Source organism: Pseudorasbora parva, chromosome 3, assembly GCF_024679245.1.
Source record: "Pseudorasbora parva isolate DD20220531a chromosome 3, ASM2467924v1, whole genome shotgun sequence".
Lineage (NCBI taxonomy): Eukaryota > Metazoa > Chordata > Actinopteri > Cypriniformes > Gobionidae > Pseudorasbora > Pseudorasbora parva.
Genome location: NC_090174.1, coordinates 20,502,518 through 20,521,806, shown reverse-complemented (window position 1 = coordinate 20,521,806; position 19,289 = coordinate 20,502,518). Strand labels below are relative to the sequence as shown.

The following is a 19,289-nucleotide window of genomic DNA, read 5'->3' as shown; positions in this document are numbered from 1 at the left end:
TTCTTTTACTGTCTATGGGTAGATAGCACACAAATATCACCTTTGAAATACATTTGTATTGTTATTTTGACACTTAAACACAACTTGACTTCAATCTAATCAAAGTCTTAAAATGCCAGCATAATTGCAATTTTACCAAATATTCTGCCATATAGTGGTAACAGGCATCAAGAGCAGAGCAAAAGGCAAAACAAGTGTATTTTGTGATCACAGAACAGCGCCATACAGGGACCATTTTAGCTTTTATTCAAAAAGTGTGCACAATGAGTAAAATATTTACATTCTTAAATGTTTAATTTTCCAGATCTTTAATAAATGTTTATTTTGTCACAGAACAACTATTTTCCACTGAGCAATGAGATCTGAGGAGCTTTATCCATCTTCTCACTCAGCTGCCTGTGCTTTTTTCCCCTTTTTTATTTAGTGCTAATTCAAATAACAAATGCACAAAAGATATCCAATATAGTAACACTTTAGAGCAGTGCTTTTCAAACCTGTCCTGGAGGAACCCAAGCCCTGCACATTTTGTGTGTCTCTCTCATATTTGTTCTCAAAAAGACATGTCTAAAATGTAGACTGAATGACACTTAAGCAGAACATCTCAAATGGAGATTTCTAAAAATGCAGCTTACTTGTTTATCAGTGTTTTCAGATCATCCGCGCAAGAGAGAGAGCTCTCGTGCATATTTGGTTGCCAGATTGGACATGTTTAGGTAAAACACCGGATGTGTTCTTTTCACAGAAAAGCTCTGTTTAGGGGATTTAAATGACTGAAATCTGGCAACCCTCTTTCTCACTCGTGGATGATCTGAAAAAACAAATAAACAAGTAGGCTGCATTTCATCAATCTCCATTTGAGATGTTCTGCTTAAAGTGTCATTAAGTCGGTCTGTCTGTGTTCTGTCAGGATGGTCAGGACTCCCGAGCCACTTCGCTGAACTGCTGCGAGCTGCTGAAATAAGCCAATCAGAGCAGAGCTCAAAATTAATATTCATGACTCTGCCAAATAAGGCAAAAACAGAGCATTACATCCTAGGGACAACTTCTAGGGTTGTAAATGGACCTGTAAAACTGTATCTGGACAATTTTTGCCCTTAAATAAGCCACATACCCTATAGATATCAGAGAACAATTTCATTAACAATTATCATTCTAGGGCACCTTTAACTCACAACCAATAGATTTTTATTTATTTATTTATTTATTTTGTATTTTTTTGTTGATGCTTCTTTACACATAGTAACAGCTCTATATATATATAAAACAGTAGTGTTCCCTACTATAGTCAATGATGCTTGGTTACAAACATTTTTCCAAATATCTTCTTTTGTGTTCAGCAGAACAAAGAAACTCATACAGGCTTGGAAAAACTTGAGGGGAATAAATGATGACAGAATTTTAATTTTTGGGTGAATTGTACCTTTAATTCAGAAGGCCTTTATTAACACCTGGAGCCACGTGGAGCACTATGATGGCTTGATGCTGTCTGGCTATCACCAGACCAAGCTCAATTTAAGACTGAACATTGGTCCGGAGAGTCTGCACTGTATTCTACTGCACAAGAGGCATGATCAACAAGAATTATTCAAATGACTATGTATGCAATTGGATAGTCCTTCAACCAATCAGACCACAAGAGGCGTGATCAACGGGCAATGACCCATCACTTCTCTATCTGTCATCGTGTTAAACCCGCCAATAGCATGCCAGGTGAGGTGGATAAGTCAGTCTGTGATTGGTTTCTGCAAAAGTGTAACAGAAGTAGGATAAATGAATGTACAGGTTTCCACTGATGGTGCATTCAAATCGTAATCGCATTTACGAGTTAAACGCACATGAACGCCACCACAAAATCGTAAATACAAGTAGGAAGTTCAGGATTTTCTGTAAGCCCCAATCTGTACAAGTTGGGGGCATGTCAGTGAGAAACAAGGCAGAATCAATGGATGCAACGTCTGTAGTTGAGTATAACAGGTCAGGCATTATCATTTACAACAAAGTGTAATATAACAGTAAGCCTAATTTATAATGATACTGTTTATAGTGGCTTTATAAATTAATTAAAACGTAGAAGATATCTTCTCTTTTGTTCAGCACTAGAAGGAAATAATAGGTTTAGGACAACTGGTGATTAGTTTAGATGATGACATGTGGAAAATACAGCTTAGCCTCCCAAAAAATAACCACATTCTTTCTAGAAATATAATTGTAACATATAATAGACAGTAATTGCATTTAGACACGTTCAGACACACATTCATTTAATTATGAACATTTTAACAGGGCCAGCAGAGATTACCCTGACAGCCCACCATGCATATACCTGATGACTTAAGGGTGAGTAAATAATGGGCTAATTTTCATTTTTAGGTGAACTATCCCTTTAAAGGGATAGTTTCTTTTGTATTTCAAAACAAAGTTTCGAACATTTGATTTGGATCACCAATGTCACGTGATTTTTAGCAGTTTGACACGTGATCCGAATCATGAATCAATACACTGATTCATAACATTCAAAACTTAGTCTGAATACTTTCTTTTTTTATTAATCTTCCAAAATTTTAAAATTCTGTGTTTTCCTGTCAATATTGGATGAGGTGTGTACATTAATGGAAAACAAATAAACTTAAATAATTTTATCAAATGGCTGCAATAGAACAAAGAGTGAAAAATGTAAGGGGGTCTGAACACTCACACTCACACTCACACTCACACACACACACACACACACACACACACACACACACACACACACACACACACACACACACACACACACACACACACACACACACACACACACACACACACACACACACACACACACACACACACACACACACAGGTTTGTTTTACTATTAGTGAAGACATTAGGCCTACATAGACTTCCATTGATTTTATAAAACATAGGTAGAGTAAATGATGACATAATATCCATTTTCTCTCTTTATCTTGACAGTGAGGAAAGACTAAATATAAATTTTGTTTGATTGATTTTTTGAACCAATAACAGGCCAGTCTATAACACATCTTTGTATTTCCATCATGCTGTTAAGACTCTGAGCTATGAGCACGCTAAACTTCTTTGTACACAGATTCTGTTGTTGCGAACCTCAAACTTTAAATGTTATGTTCTTTTAATTCAGCTATAGTCACAATACAGATTTTGTAGGTTAGGAATGCAGCAAAATCCAAAATTTCTTCATCGCCATGCAGCATTAACAAGAGTATGAATGGAAGTGAATGAAAATGAAGTGTGACCGCCCCTTTATTTCCTGTATCGACTGAGCATCCTTCAAAGATGTAGGAAAGGAGTCAGATAAGTAAAGAAAAACACACACACTTTTTTAAGAGCCACTCAACCCTGCCAACCAGTTTTTTTTTTTTTTTTTTTTGATTGACATTCAAGTTCCTGGTTGTTTTTGATCTGACAGCTGCAGGCTTGAAACTCTCAGTGACCTCAGTAGTTCCCCTCACCAGGTGGTCGTTTCATTCCAGTGAATTCCTTGCAGCTATTTATCATCAAAGTTGAGAGAGAATAGTTAAAACAAACGGTTTAATATAGGGTCCCCCACACACAAAACAACATCCAGCCAATTAAACCATTTTTGCAAAAATATATTTCTCCTCTTGTCCCTTTTTGTCATTTCAGCTGCCAAGCTTTCTCTCCGTGCTGAAGCCCCCTTTCTGTGATACTGTGATTGTCATTTATGCTAAACGCCTCTCTCTCTTCCCAAGGCTGTCTCATAATAGAGCTGGACTCTGAATGGTGCCCTTATTCCCAAGAACGAAAGACACAAGAAAGTTAAAAAGGGGCATCAGACTCGTGAAAAATGTGGTTTAGGCAATGATGTAAAGTGAATTGAGCTTCAAACATTGAGGAAGAAGGCTCATGGATGCTAAGTGGAGAAGAGGGAATAAAGTGTGCTTTTAGTTCACCAGACTGAGTGAACCATTCAGAGGAATGCTGCCCGCCACTTGGATTTGTTCACAGAACAATAGCCATTCAAGCATTCAGAGCTGCTAAATTGAAATGTTTTGAGTATGACTACACAGTGCTGTCTGAGCAGAATCAATTCTTAGACTATATCATGGCCAAAAAAAAAAAAAAAGCTAACAAAACCCCCAAACAAACTTGGCATCAGGTTTGATAATCCAAAAAATCCACAAAACCTAACAAAGGTTTAGGTACAACATGGACATTTTTATTAACAATCTATGCAATTTTTCACACGGTGGACTCCTAACACATCTAAAAATGTCTGAAAGCCATTCCATTACAAAACATGATGCAAACAAAAGATGCAAGAACTTTTCACTTTTCTGAACCATTTTTGTAATGACGGTTGGACTTTTAAGAGGATACAGATACAGGAGGATAAAGTTCACCTCATGTTCACACAGGTGTCCTGTAACCAGGTGTAATTTATGTTTTTGTTAAATGTTATTCTTAAAAAGCATGTTTGCTCTGCATTTAATAATTTTATATTTAATGCTATCAAAATGTTGTTATTCAATGTAAACATTTTTAAGTAGGCTTCTGTTAAAGGGATAGTTCACCCCAAAATAGAAAATGCCATCATTTACTCACACTCGTGTTGTCATAAACCTGTATTATTATCATCTAGTGCTGCACATAAGAGAAGATATCCTAAATAATGTTGGTAACCAAACAGTTTCTTTTTTTTATTTTATTTTTTTTACTTAAGTTTCTTTCTTTTTTTTAACATTAAGCAACTGTTTGCTTATCAACCAGAACAAACTTCATGCAGGTTTAGAACAACATGAAGGTGATTAAATGATGACAGAATTTTTGGAGTCAGACTTTTTGGGTGAACTGTATTTAAGTGTCCATATATTTTGGGGTTAAACTGTATATTACATGGACAGAGAGTTTGCAAATGAATGCTATGATTTATAATTGCATTTATAATGTTTTCCCCCCATCAGATGCAGGATCCTGTTACGTTAAATAGCTATTTAAGTGGTAAATAAAACAGTCAGCAGTTGTCTGCTGTCCATCTTGAACATTTCCTCCGAGTTGTTGATCACTGTGCATATGTAAAGCGTGTTGTGAAGGAGAAGGCAGTGGCATGCTGTGAATGAATGGAGAAGGGGGATGCATTCCTGGGCCAGGGCTTAGTCGACTCACTCGAGTGGGAGTGTGCAACAGGCTGTGAGAGTGTGTATGTGGTGAGAGTGTGTGTGAATATAAGGGAGTGCAGTGCAACAACCAACCTCACTGCTAATTAGTTCAACCCTTGACAAAAGGTGGGCCAGCCACTGAAGAGAACCCCCGGGGGCCGGCGTAATAGGGCTCCACAGACTGCTCTGGAGGCTAGAGAGGAGAAGGCTAATAGGGGACCTCCTTTCTGGAACTTAACTGATGTTTTGAACTTCTCCAGAGCATGTGAGAGCTGGAGACGGAGAAGGAGGATTGCTGTAGGACGTGTGTGACTTGTAGTTGGAAATCATGTCTGGACCAGATTCTGATGATGACAGAACCTTCAAAGACTGTGAGTAAGACGAGCAGAAGTAATAAAGTGTGGATGATCTTTCACCTTGCAGTTGTTCTTTACTGTCACGAAGAAGCAATGCAGTATCGCATAGATGAGAAATGTGTAGGGGGAACTTCCTGTTGGGTCAAAGGTGTAAAAAAAAGTTATTTTGAAATAAATAATGGCTGGCTTTCGATCAGTTCTGGGGTTTCAGTATTAGTGTGGCTCAACTCCTTATGTGAATATGAAGACTTATGCATTTTTCCTTTAAGTGCAAAAAGTTGTGGGTTTGAGTCCTGCTCTAACGATTGCCAGTAGATATATATTGATTTTATTATTATTTGTTGGAATTTACAACATGTATGCATTAAATTAATCAAAAATGGCAGTTAAGACCTTTATGATGTTGTGAAACGTTTCTATTTTAAATAAATACTGTTCTTTTAATATAATAATAAAAAAAACTTATGACAATTATTTCACAAATATTTCAAGCATCAATATTACTAAGAAATGCTTCTTGAGCAGCGAATGAGCATATTAGAATGATTTCTGAAGGATCATGGGACACTGAATAAATGATGCTGAAAATTGAACTCTGCCAGGAATTAGCCATATTTTTCAAACATATTAAAATAGAAAACAATATGATTATGTAGTGCATTTTGGTCAAACATGCAAACATTTGGAAGTTTTTTAAATAATATTGTTGGAGAGTCTATATGTTTTATAATTGTTTTATTGTACTTTATTTTTGGGCAGCTGAACATTGGCATAATATGCCACATATGACCTATAGACCACTCACTGCACCCTTAAAAATAAAGGTGCCAGGAAGAACCAAAAGAAGGTTTTCATGGATATTCCATAGAAAAAACATTTTTGGTTCCCTGAAAGAACCGTTTTGTGAACAACCTTTCCATACTACAAAGAACTTTTTGTGGAATTAAAGGTTCTTTGGATATTAAAGGTTCTTCATGGAACCATACATCCCACCAAAGAACCATTTAAGAACCTTTATTTTAAGGAAGGATAATAACGCAAAAAGTAACTGTAACTGTAACAAACATTGTTTTGCAACTCAGGGGAGGAGTGAAACACACTTAGATTTTAAGGGTTTTCAAATGTAGTACAGTAACATTTATCATTTGATTATCTCAAAGCTCATTCATTCCCAGACACAGCTTTTGTTTCTGTTCCACTTCAACTGAAGCAAGGCAGTTCATATACCAGGAGACTGGAATTAAACACTCACGTAGTGTGTCCGTTGAACCATACAAACACAGACTGGGCGGTGCTCGCAGCAGCTGACTCTTTCAAACAAACGAAACGCTGGAAAATCTCATGCTGTAAAAACAGAAATGTGTTCCCGCATACATGGTCTTTTTACAAAAATATACCTTTGGTTCCCCTTCTCAATATTATTGCTGACCCCTTTAGAGGGGGTGTATTTTATATGCCTGAGCCGATTCCTGCACAAACATTGCACTTACTGTGGGTGTGAATCACTGAAATCACACCACAACTCCCTGATGTGTGAGTCCATGGACACCTGTTTGTTTTGCTAGGGGAATGATTCCATGTGCTGATGCTGAACAGCCATCACACTAATGTTACAGTGGCTGTTGGTATAAATGTAAAGACAGACGTGGAGGTAAGCAATTGTGTTTTAAACAGAGGCACATTAAAATGCAAGCATAATTATTTAAATGTAGGCTAGGTAAGAATTGGTTAAACAACTTTTTTTCTAAATTTGTTTAAACTTTCTTTATAAATCAATACATAATTAAAATGTAAGTACTCTGAAAAAGAAAATATAAAAGAGTGTCTGTAGACCTCTCACGACTGTTTTAAAGACAGCTCATTATTTCCATTCACTCCACCTTCTCCCTTCTGGGCTCTTTCCAAAGCCACGCCCCCAAAATACATGAACGCGCTAAAACCAAGGGGGTAATCTAGCCCTCGGAAAGCGTTCCACCCATAGGGGCTGCCATTGCTAACCAAGCCATCACCTGCTGTTAGCATCCCATTGACTCCCATTCATTTTTGAGTCACTTTGACAGTGAATAACTTTACATTTGAGGCGTTTAAAGACGCCATTTGTCCATTGTTTATTTCTAAAGAAACACGACAATGCATAAAAGGTTCTATTACCATGTATCTTACACTATCACCCCGTAGAAGCTGTTTTTGTAAAAATAGGCTAAAGATTGCGTCATAACCAACGCGACTTTGTCGCGCAGTTGAGAAATTACCGTATAGACAGGAGGAGACGCTCAGAAGCAATCTTTTACTGTCTATGAGGCAGTCGGGGGACGTGGAGACATAAAGTCTGATAAAGTCAAGGGAGAAGAATGAGGAGAAGCCGATAGTGAGCCAAAAGCAACGGGAGAAAATATTTAAACAACGTTATTCAGCTTTCACTTTCCACAACTACTAGAAGACCTACAGCTGTCAGACAGGAGGCTCACGTCACATCTTCATCATCAAGCTCAGTCTGAGCCTGCGCAGTTTGCTCAGCCATCAGGAAGTGAGTGCCTCTGATTGGCCTCATTTTCCGCCGTTGAAGTCAATGGGAACGCTCTGTCCATTTCTTTTACTGTCTATGGCAAAGCGACCGCTCAGCTGGAAGACGCATTATTTACCTGAGCGGAGCGGTGTGCATGTAGTGACATCATGTCAGAACCACATGTAATAAAAAATCTGACTTTATCCGTATGAATATAAACAAATAAGATGTCTTTTAGTACTCACTATCAAGCTAGAATATCGATACTGGTAAAGTTTAAAATATATTTATGTTTGATTCGGTAACGAGCTAGTTATATTTAGGCAAAGCTAAAAACGGGTAGCATCGATACATGTTTTTCCAATAACATCAGTTATACTGTGATGAAGATGAATTTCGTGTAAGATTTATAACATACTGTGTTTTGCATGTAAGAGTTTCCATGATGGAAGCATTGTTGATTAGTAGTAGCTAAAGCTAACTTAGTGTAAAAAAAAAAATCTGGATGCGGTACACATGCATTTTGTTATCTAAAGTTAAATTTTGCGAAATTCAACATGTTAGCGATCAACTTGAGCTAAACATATAGAGTATATTTATCATCTCTACTAATGGCAAAGTGTATAACATTGTAACTTTATGCTAAGTAATGTTATGTTATGCTATATTAGGCAGCTACGTGTGCTAGTGATACATGCTTCATGAAAACATAAACCAAAAAAATGTATAATCAAAATGAAAGATTACCTGTCCAGCAGAAATACAGCCATCAAGGGGTCGCTTTTCAGCCCCTCAGTTCTCGCCTGGGAACCAGTTATTTACTTACGTTTGATTTCTTTGTTTATCCAAAGACTTTTTGTGCATTGCCTTGTACTGTCTTCCTTTTTTTTCATCGTTTGCCTTCGCTGATCCAGCCCCGTGCATTTTAAATGCTTTTGCTCTTCCTAGGGATGCGCGCATGTGTGGGCAGAACCTGTAGCAAAAGCAGTGGTTGCCATGGTAGCGAGAGAGAGTGACCGTCGCCCAAGCCAATCACTTGTTTTGTCCCCAAGGAAAATAATGAGTGGTGTTTATTGCAGATTAAAAAGTCTAGAGTCACTCGAGTACTTACATTTTAATTATGTATTGACATATAAAGAAAGTTTAAACAAATTTGGACAAAAGTGTTTTAGATCATTCTTACCTACCCTACCTTTAAGTAGCCTACTGGAATGACTAGTAAAATTACAATGAACAAATATCAAATGATTAATAATATTTCTCCTTGGTTTCTTCCGTCGCTCTATGATTGTACAGCATAAATATGATTTTGCAAATATTCTGCAAAGTTAATGTAGATTTAGCCCAAACTGTAGAGCATGATGCTATCATTGTCAAGATTGAGAGTTCAATTTCTAAGTGGTTCGGTTGTATAAACATGAAATGTATACTTTGAATGCAATGTGGGCTGCTTTGGATAAAAGTGTCTGCCAAATGTTTAAATGTATATTATGTTAGGAAACACACCATGCCACTTCTCACAACAACAAAAAAAAGATAGTTTATTCATCCTCATGTTGTTTCAAACCTGTATGATTTTTTTTCCTTTGTGGAACAAAATGTGTATTTTGTCCAGATCATCAAAAAGTCAATGTGGCCCAGTGTTGTTTTGATTTATTCGTTTTAGAAAAAAGAAAAGAAAAAGAAACGGTGACAGATTTAAGTGAACTATCGCTTTAAATGCTGAGGAATTTAACTTCATGTTTGAATTTCACTCTGACAAGCCAATTGGGCAGACTCTATTTTTGAGCATACTCTAAAGAGAAATGTCTTTTATTGTAAATGCTGAATGATGAATCATGCTCTTTAACATTCATTTGCCTGTTGCAATGATTACGTCTAACATGTCGGGTGACTTAGATCTGCGTATCAGAACCATAGATCAGTATAAAATGGTAACTTTCATCACAAGAGCTTGGCAATGACACTGTCTGAACTTGGCTTATTTGATTAACAGGCACAATTTAAAAAAACACAGCAGTCAAAAACCTCTTATGTAACCACTTAGACTCTTAGACATTATAAACAACAGAACCTCTGCAATTCATTAGTGATATGTGAGGTATAAAAGACTGAATACTAACAGATACAATTTTAATAAAATCGAATTCATCTCGAATCATCGTAAAGGGATAGTTCACTCATAAATGAAAATGTATAATTTACCCTCATGTCGTTCCAAACCTATATGAGCTGCTTTCGTCTGCAGAAGAAAAGAAAGAAGAAAAAAACAAGACATTTTTTTATAAATTGCTTTTGTGTTCAGAATGAAAATTCAGTTTGTATTAGAATGAAAGGAGGGTGATTATGTCATGACAGTTTTATGTGTATGTGTGTGGTCCTGGTAAACCCTACATTGTGGGGAGAAATTATTATTATGTTTATTTTATTTTTAAATGTAAAAATTCAGAATTTTTGAGTTTAGGGGTAGGGTTAGGGGATTGAATATTTAGTTTGGGTTTCACTTTATTTTGATTAAATTATTAAAGGGGTACTTCAGCGCTGGGAAGATTAATCTGTATTTAAACTGGGTCATTAATGTAGTAGAAATGTGAAATTATTTTTGAATTTGGTGCTTTCTAGACTGAGAAAAGACAGAAAATATTTTTTTTGTCTCATGGGGATGAAAGACTACAATTCCCAGAATGCTTCGCTGCCCTGTGAGGCCATTCCCAAGGCCACCGCTACTGAATCACTGACTTTCTCACCACCGCGTTAATCTTCATAAAATCATTTTAGTTAGAGAACAGACACAAAAACTGAACGTGGCTGTTCAATATATTGTGATTTAGCTGCTGAGTGAGTGTCACAAACGTAGCAGGAGTAAGATTACACTCATCGTGAATGAGCTGAGGTAAGAGCACTCTTGATAAGAGCTGAGGTAAACGCGTCCGCACTCGTGGCAGTAGTTCTCAGCACATGTTCAGTCTGGCGCATTTTCAGTTCATGCCTTTGGAAGCTTAACTTTAATAGGAATTAATTTGAGAAGTTAAAACAATCACTTTGCTCTGCCGGCCACACCGTTTACATGAATGCCTGCAGCTGCGAGCTGAGCTGTGAGTGCAATCTCTAGAAACGTGCCATCCAGAAGCTTGCGTTCTGCAAGTGAACGGTGCCATCCCAAATTAAAAAGCACAAAATCACTTTAACTGACGGTTACCCTGATTGTTTCGTACTTGTACTTGTAGTGGTGCATAGTGTGCACATGAAAATGTATTTAATGTGATTACATTTCAAAAGGTTCTCCTTCTTTTTCTGCGTAGTGAATGTTGTGGGAATGCTTCACAAGTTTTGGGAGCAGAAACAAGTGAAAGGTGTGATGATGGAGACGGAGAATCTGGTAGTCTATGAGTCCATTCCCTCACCCAGCCCTCCTTTCGTATGCTACGTCACCTTACCAGGTGGCAGCTGCTTTGGAAATTTGAAGGTAAGTGAACTGACAGGGTATTCTCACAAAAATGCGTATAAATAGTACGAGTGTGCAATGTCGTGGAATGTATACGCCAAAACTCATTTTGGCGTGTCTATGGCACGGCGTATTATACATACGAACCCCCCACCCCACCACCCTAAACCTACCCAAGCGCGTGTCATATATACGCCCCGCTACCCTAAACCTACCCAAGCGCGTGTCATATATACGCCATAAAGGAAAAACAGCGTATCATATGCACGCCAAAATGAGTTTTGGCGTATACATTCCACGACATTGCACACTCGTACTATTTATACGCATTTATGTGTGATCGGGTTGGAACTGAATTTGAATTCCTACTACATTTTTATTTGGCGTACTGTAAGCGATAAATTCCTACAAGGCTCTCTTTCTTGTGAGTTAAAAAGATATATATTTTAGAGCAAAAGATGTGTTTAAAATGAATTTAAAGCCCTTAATTTTGGTACAATTCTAGCTTTATGTCATTACTAAATCAGCTCCAGAGTCTTTCTGAACAGCATCTCATCAGTACTATTCCGTCCAGCCAGAAAAGAAGAGGCTCTTGTGTGAAAATGAGGAGGGCCAACAGGTGGTTCTTATTTGCTAAATTACTCCTGCCAGCCACAAATCAGCATGTGGCATTTTACCTCAGTTCAAAAGGAATGTTCTATGAAATTAATATTGAAAATAAATGCGTTTATTTGTTCATTTGTCACTGTGAAGTGCATGACATGACTGGGAACAGATCTTTTTATTCTGACAATGTTTTTGTTTCTATGATTGAACTATTTGAAACAGGAAATCAGGAATCATGGGGATTTTTATAAAGAATATGACACCAGTATGACATCATCCTTCCGTTGAAAAAGCAATCTGAAGTTGACATTATAATGCATGAAAAACACCATGGCAATTGGCTATTTAAAAACCTCTGATGTTGTTATCATGGTTTCTATTTGTGAAAAACTCAGTAGCTGCTGTCCTTTGGAGAGAATGAAGCATACCAGCAGGGAATTATCACTTCAGTGATACTACTGTCTAAGTGATCTTCATTGATCATGGATTAAGCACATGGGAAATACTTTTACACTTTATACTGATTATTTGATTCACAAAGTAGTTCAGTTCCAACAGTTTTCTTTTAGATCAAAGACATGGGCTGTATTTCCCAAAAGCATTGTATGCCTAAGTAGATCACAGAGATCACTTGTCCTAAGGGTTTACAATCTCTTACAGTGCTTTTGGGCAACAGCCCAGAACCTTTTGCAATATCTTATATTCTCAAAACACTGCTCTCATATATTGCTGTTTTCTCTTTCCCTTTTATTTTCAGAAATCCTAACAGTAATCTTCATTCCAGCACTGCTTGCACATGTAATAGCCTGGACAGGAAAGGTTTTCAGCAATATTACAATTCCAGAAACTAATCACAGATCTGTGTTTGTGGTTCACAGACATCTAAAAAAATCTTGTGATACGGTTAGGCTTTCTGTGGCTCTGTATTTAAAGGATAGTTCCCCAAAAATGCTGTCATTAATTATCCTCATGTTGCTCCAAACCCGTAACACCTTTGTTCATCTTTAAAACACAGAGATCTTTTGGATGGAATCTGAGAGATTTCTTAGCTACGTTTACCACTTTGTCGCTTCAAATTTCATACAGAAATCGTTAGTACAGAAAACTAACCCATATAAATTAATCATGCAGTTTAGTCCAAATTTCCATGACGAGACACAATCAATTCATACACATTTATACAACAGATTAAATTGAGGTTTTTATTCACATGTAAACATAACCAGAAACTGAATCTGCTTGACATGTGAGAACAAACCACATCGGTTCTTGCTGAAGCTCAAACGTGCTGCATAACACACAAGAATCAAGTGAAATTTCTTAAACTTCCATTTACCAAAATAATGAACTGACACATCTAAGTGGTAGTTGCGTAGCTGTCTATGGAGAGTACAGAAAGATTACTCTCAGATTTCATTGAAATTATCTTAATTTGCGTTCCGAAAATGAAAGAAACAACATGAAGATGAGGAATTAATGAACTAACCCTTTAAGCCATGCATTTGAGGACTAGTTTAACATAAAGGATTAGTTCACCCTAAAATTAAATTGATGTAATTTACATATTCTCATGTTCCAGGCCTGTGTGACTTTTACTTTTGTGGAACATAAAAGGAGATCTTCTGAAAGCTGTACTGGCTGCTCTTTTTCATTAAATGACCAATGCAATCAATAAGTTATAGTATGGTTTAAGACATTCTTTTTTGGGGCGGTAAATAATGGCGCAAATACGAGTTGATTCACTAGCACAACCCTCAGTTAATCACCTTGCATGATTAATTGAAATAATCTCGTCCCATTAATTTTGAATCTGAAAGGGAAACTCCTACAAATGCATATGCGATAAGGTCAGATGCAAAAATAACCTTGTCCATGCCTTTTCAGTGCTCATTTTTTATCACCCTGTGTCTTTAGTTAATCCAGACAGTAGGTTTTTAACTCCAAAAGAGGGTTTGCACTAGTGTTAAAACAATTATAAAAATGTTTTATAAAGACATATAGTAGCCTTTTATAATAAATAAACCAATCATTTATACCATTAATTACTGATAACTTTCCCCTTCTCTTGTGACCATATCATTTTTTTGGGGTGTAGGGCCTACTATTTTCTTTGAAGTTCAATTAGAGTGTTTATGCTATCAAGAATAAAATAAATCCTAAAGAATGCCTAATCAGTGCAAATGATCATATTTCAGCATTTCATGATGATGATAAATGAAAAGCCTCCCTCTTTCTGACAGTACTGCTACAGCAAAGCAGAGGCCAGACGTGATGCAGCTCGTATCGCTCTGATGAACTCCACGTTTAATGAGTTGCCCTGCCGCCGCATCACTCCTGAGTTCATATCACGCAGCGTGAGAGAAGCCGTCAGCACCACCAGCGTGAGTCTCCCTACTAAGCTGCTGATTAACAAATTATAGAATTTGCCATACACACTGCTGATATTTACAATATGTTTAGGACTTACTGTAAACCCTAATGCTCAATAATTAATTGGTTTAAGGAAGAGCCAACTCAAATTAAAGTTCATCAAAATAAGTTTTATGAGTATTTAGAACTTTTTTAGTTCACAAAACTGATACATTTTGATTAATCTGAATTGTTTCAAGTTTTATGAACGTGTTTCTGTTAATTTAGACCAACTTTTTTATCATTTACTCAATGCTAAAATTAAGTGTTATATAATGTTTTGTTTTTGCAAGATTAATGCTATGTTAGTTTAAAAGTTTATATTGGTTGTTTTGTGTGTGTGTGTGTGTGTGTGTGTGTGTGGGGGGGGGGTGTTACCGTCATGCCGACGAATGGAGCATAAGCTTGGTTTGCGAACAGACATACAGTATGTTAAATGTTCTATACTGTCGTACTCATTCAGCAATTGCTATGCTATGCTAATACTATCAAAGCATTGTGTCACCAATTAGCAATAGCATTTGAGTTAGCTAGTTAAAGCTAGCCAAGTTTCCACTACTACAAATATTTGTTGATAACTTTCAAATGTTTTTAAATGTATAAAATACCTTACACAAATATTTGAAGTTGAGAGCAATTAAAATGTATGAGTACAAAATAAAAATCTGCAAATTCTGCTATAGGCCTACTTAAACTTTAATTTTCTTAACTTAAAAAAATGTGTGTAACCAATTGCCAGTTTTGCCAGCCTATTTGGGTTTACAGTGCAGTGAATACGTTATTAACAGTAGCAACACATTTCATTGGTAAATTCTTGCTCAGTTGTAGATTACTCTTTGTGTATACAGCTCTAAAGGCTTATAGAAACTGTATAGTTTGGACGTACAGAAGGCCACCCACTGTAGTTATAGATCTATGTCTTTGCACTGGCTCTACTCCTTATAACGAAGAGCCAAGAAGCAATTCTAATGATGAATTGGCTTTGTACCAAAAAAACAAAAAAGGAAAAAAGTCATGCCACTCTCCCTCACCCAAACCTGATAGTAGCTGCCAAGATTTCTGTGGGAGTGTGTGTGTGTGCATGTGTGGTCTCCCTTCACTCTCTTGTCATTTATCCTCTATAGTCATGGCCTTTTCTCCTCCAACAATAAAGACAAGTTGCTCAGACTGAATTACAAAGCAAAGGGGTGTCTAATGAAACCCAGACCTCCTTCTGTATTTGTCTGCTCGGGCTGAGTGATGACACGTCTGTAAGTCATTGTGTCCCACTGTTCACAGGGTAACATTTCAGATGCATCTGACCCCGGTACTAGTATAGGAGCATACTGCCTCATGCTGGAGCTGAACACTGGGAGAACCATGCTGGAATTTCAGGTTTGAAAAAAAAAAAAACTGCTTTTATGTTACCCTTAAAAGACCAGCTGGTCCAGACTGGTTTATGCTGGTTAGGTGCTGCTGGTTTAGCTGGAACTTTTAGCGAAGCTGGTTGACCAATAAAATCTGTTAATGCAGACCCTGTACAGAATCTGGAATGACATCATCAAGTATATACTTTAAATTTTAAATGTCTGTGGAGAAGCTCTGACCTCATATGTGGTACCATTTGAAAGCTTAGAATGTCTACTTTCTGGAGACACTTTGGCATTTGTTTTACACAAAGTAACTTATTTATACTAAATTACTTCCATATCATTTCCGCCTGGATTTGGCCTACTCAAATTTAAAAGTTTCCCATGGCCACATACAGTGATCTAAACACTACATTTTGGTGTCACAGGAAACCCTTTGAAGTTACATAAAACACTGCTAAAATTGACAAACATTTAAATGTATGTTGTCTGAGCTGTAATAACCATAAACACAAAAAAGAGACACATTTAGATTTTTGGGTTATAAATTCAGTGTATATCTCAGGCCCTGTGTGCTCTAGCACCCTGCAGACAGTGCTGGATGTTTCCACTAGATTCCAAAAAAAACTGGAAAACATTTTTGTCTAGATCATTAAGATCAAATTATTCTGAATGGAGGAATATTACCCTTTTTATGTAATTTCCACCTTCTGAACTGAAGTGACGTGTTTGTGTAAGAAAAATATCCATATTTAAAACTTTATAGACTAAAATAACTAACTCCTGGTGAATTGCCGTATGCATCCATGCATCAATTTATGGCGAAAGAGTAACCCTTGACCCTTGAACCCTTTGACGCTTATGCAGAAGCACAGAGAATAGAGCAAAACAAAACGTACTAGCATCGGAGGTTACTCTTTTAACGCAAGTCGACTTGCCGACCACCGGAAACCAGTTATTTTAAAATATGGATATTTTTATTCCACAAACACGCCATTTCTCTTCATAAGGCCCCAGAGCCATGTGAAGCAGTTATATGATGGATAGATGCACTTTTATGGACTTCACAAACGAGGCAGCAATACACCGACATTAAAGCTTGGATTAACCAGGACTTTTTAAATACAATTCAGATTTTATTTGTCTGAAAGAATGTTATATACACCTAGGAAGACTTGAGGGTGAGTAAATTATTGGCTAATTTTAATTTCATTTTAAAGATTCACACAAAACTATTATGCTATATAACTTCAGAATATATAATTATTATAACAGTGCACAAGTCACATGATCGACTTTATCAATACCTTTAAGGCGCTATTGTGTCCTCTTTGAAATTTGAAAGCTATAGCTAGATTGTGATAGCTATTTCTCTATAATTAGGCTAATGTTTTGCATCGCATGCAAATATTTCATAGTAGCTGATAGTAAATGTTATAAATAATTTGTATGCTGTCAAATCTTTACTTATGCTGCTCATCTGTCAAATGTGTGAAAATTGTACATATAGTAGCTTTCTTCATTTCATGAAAGACTACCATTTCTCTTACAAACACTTAACAAAATCTACTTATGGATAGAAAAAAACTGACAATTTTCACACTGTGCGCACAATAATGTTTCACACATCCTCTTCACTAATAATCAGAATGACATTAGTGAAAAAGAAAGTGCTAAAGCGATACACATCTGTTTAGATGCAATAATGTGATAAATATGTTCAACACGTTTTAAAAATAAACATGTGATGATGGAAAAGTTTGATTATTTACATCATCACAAACTGTAGAGTTTGCTCTGCTCTGGAAAAACTGTCCTCTTAGCTCTGGTAAACAAACCTAAATTTTGAAATGTGAAAATGTGCCTCAAATAACTTTGACAGGTTAAAGGTATAGTTTCCCAAAAATAAAAATGATCATATCATTAACTCACCCTCAAGCCATGTGTGTGACTTTCTTATTTCAGCTGAATGTAATATTAAGTAATATCCTGGCTCTATCCAGCTTTGTAATGGCACTGAATATTGCGTATTAAGTTTATGAAGCTACAAAAAGCGCATCCATCCATCATAAAAGTTATCCATCCGACTCCAGTGAGTTAATAAATGCCTTCTAAAGAAGTATTGTATTTTTTGTTTTTTTGTAAGAAAAATATCCTTATTTAAAACTTTATTAAATTAATCACTGGTTTCCACCAATGTATCTTTGTCTACACATCAACACAACTGTAGGCCTCTTAGTTATAGAATAGGTTATAATATGAACTCATTTGTCTGTTTTTATATATATTTTATAGGAAATAATGACAGTTTTTCAACTATTGCACTGGAATGGCACTCTGAAGGCTTTTCGGGAGATGAGATATACCCGTCAGGTAAGAATAACTCGCTTTTTGTAATCCTTCCTGATTTGCTATGAGGTTGCCAGGGTTCTGGGTTTTGCTATTTGGCCCTAGTAAACAAGCCTGTTCCCAAGTCCCTATACTGTCAATAGAACTAATGCTGTCAGTTTGACGCCAAACCTTCTAATTCTTGTTTAATCATCTCTTTCACAGGACGTGATCCACTACTACTCACAGCAGCATCTGGACGAGCGTACGCGCAGCCACATGGCGCTGGACTGGTTACAGAAGGAGCAGCAATCCCCTGGCCTGCTTTCACAAGAGCTGCAGCTGGCCGTGAAGGAGCTGGGGGAGGCCCGGAGAACCGGCAGGGAGCTCCGCTTCTACAAGGAGAAAAAAGAAATCCTGAGTTTAGCTCTCAGTCACGCTAATGCTGAGGATCTGGAGAGCTACCACAGCGAGGAGATGTCCTGGAGAGAAGAAACTGAATTTGAGTACTACGCTCAAGAGGGACTCTGTCTGGAGGAGAGTACGACTGATCCTTCAGAGCACGGTCAGTTTCACTCTCAGGGGAGTGATGGAGAATCAGTGGAGTGAGCTCAGCTGTGAGAGATAAAATGTATATACTGTACATATTGTACTTTTTTATGTAAACAAAAAAAAGTGTGTTTAATGTGGTATCAAGATGCAGGCTTCTTTCATAACATAAGATGTAAGATTAAAATTTCCACTACATTATAACACAAAAAATCCAGTAAAGATGTTCTGTACATAAACTAATAAACATGATAGTGTTAGTTTTACAGATGTTTAGAGATTACAACCATCTGCTATAAAAGTTGTTGTAGCACGAGGACTTTGCGTTGTCGTTATTTTCAGTAGTATATTCCTGCACAACCGGAGGCTGCAGTTTCAGGACCCCAGTTTCAGGACCGCAATTCTAGGACCCTCGTTTTTTGTGACAGCGCCACCTACAGAACTGGATGATATAGCGGTGTGCTGCAGTTTCAGGACCTCAGTTCTATGACCCATGTGGTTTAGTTAGTAGCCTACATAAAGATATTTAATCTCAGGAGTATATTTTATGTGATTTTTTTTTAATTCAAAATGCATTAGAGGCTAATTACAAAGTG

General features: G+C 36.9%; 1 protein-coding gene across 1 annotated transcript; it reads left to right on the top strand.

Moving 5' to 3' along the window:
• Positions 1-5,019: 5,019 nt before the first annotated feature.
• Positions 5,020-19,026, top strand: lix1 (limb and CNS expressed 1). Its single transcript, XM_067440019.1, has 6 exons — positions 5,020-5,516; positions 11,310-11,473; positions 14,299-14,439; positions 15,746-15,841; positions 18,112-18,189; positions 18,370-19,026. The coding sequence occupies exons 1-6, from the start codon at positions 5,474-5,476 to the stop codon at positions 18,751-18,753; spliced, it is 906 nt and encodes a 301-aa protein (XP_067296120.1). The 5' UTR covers positions 5,020-5,473; the 3' UTR covers positions 18,754-19,026.
• The last annotated feature ends 263 nt before the right edge of the window (positions 19,027-19,289 follow it).

Excerpts from the sequence above, each read along its gene's own strand:
- lix1 (XM_067440019.1), top strand. The coding sequence starts at position 5,474 with ATGTCTGGACCAGATTCTGATGATGACAGAACCTTCAAAGACT. Across the intron at positions 11,474-14,298 it reads GCTGCTTTGGAAATTTGAAG|TACTGCTACAGCAAAGCAGA; the intron begins GTAAGTGAACTG and ends TCTTTCTGACAG. Across the intron at positions 15,842-18,111 it reads GAACCATGCTGGAATTTCAG|GAAATAATGACAGTTTTTCA; the intron begins GTTTGAAAAAAA and ends TATATTTTATAG.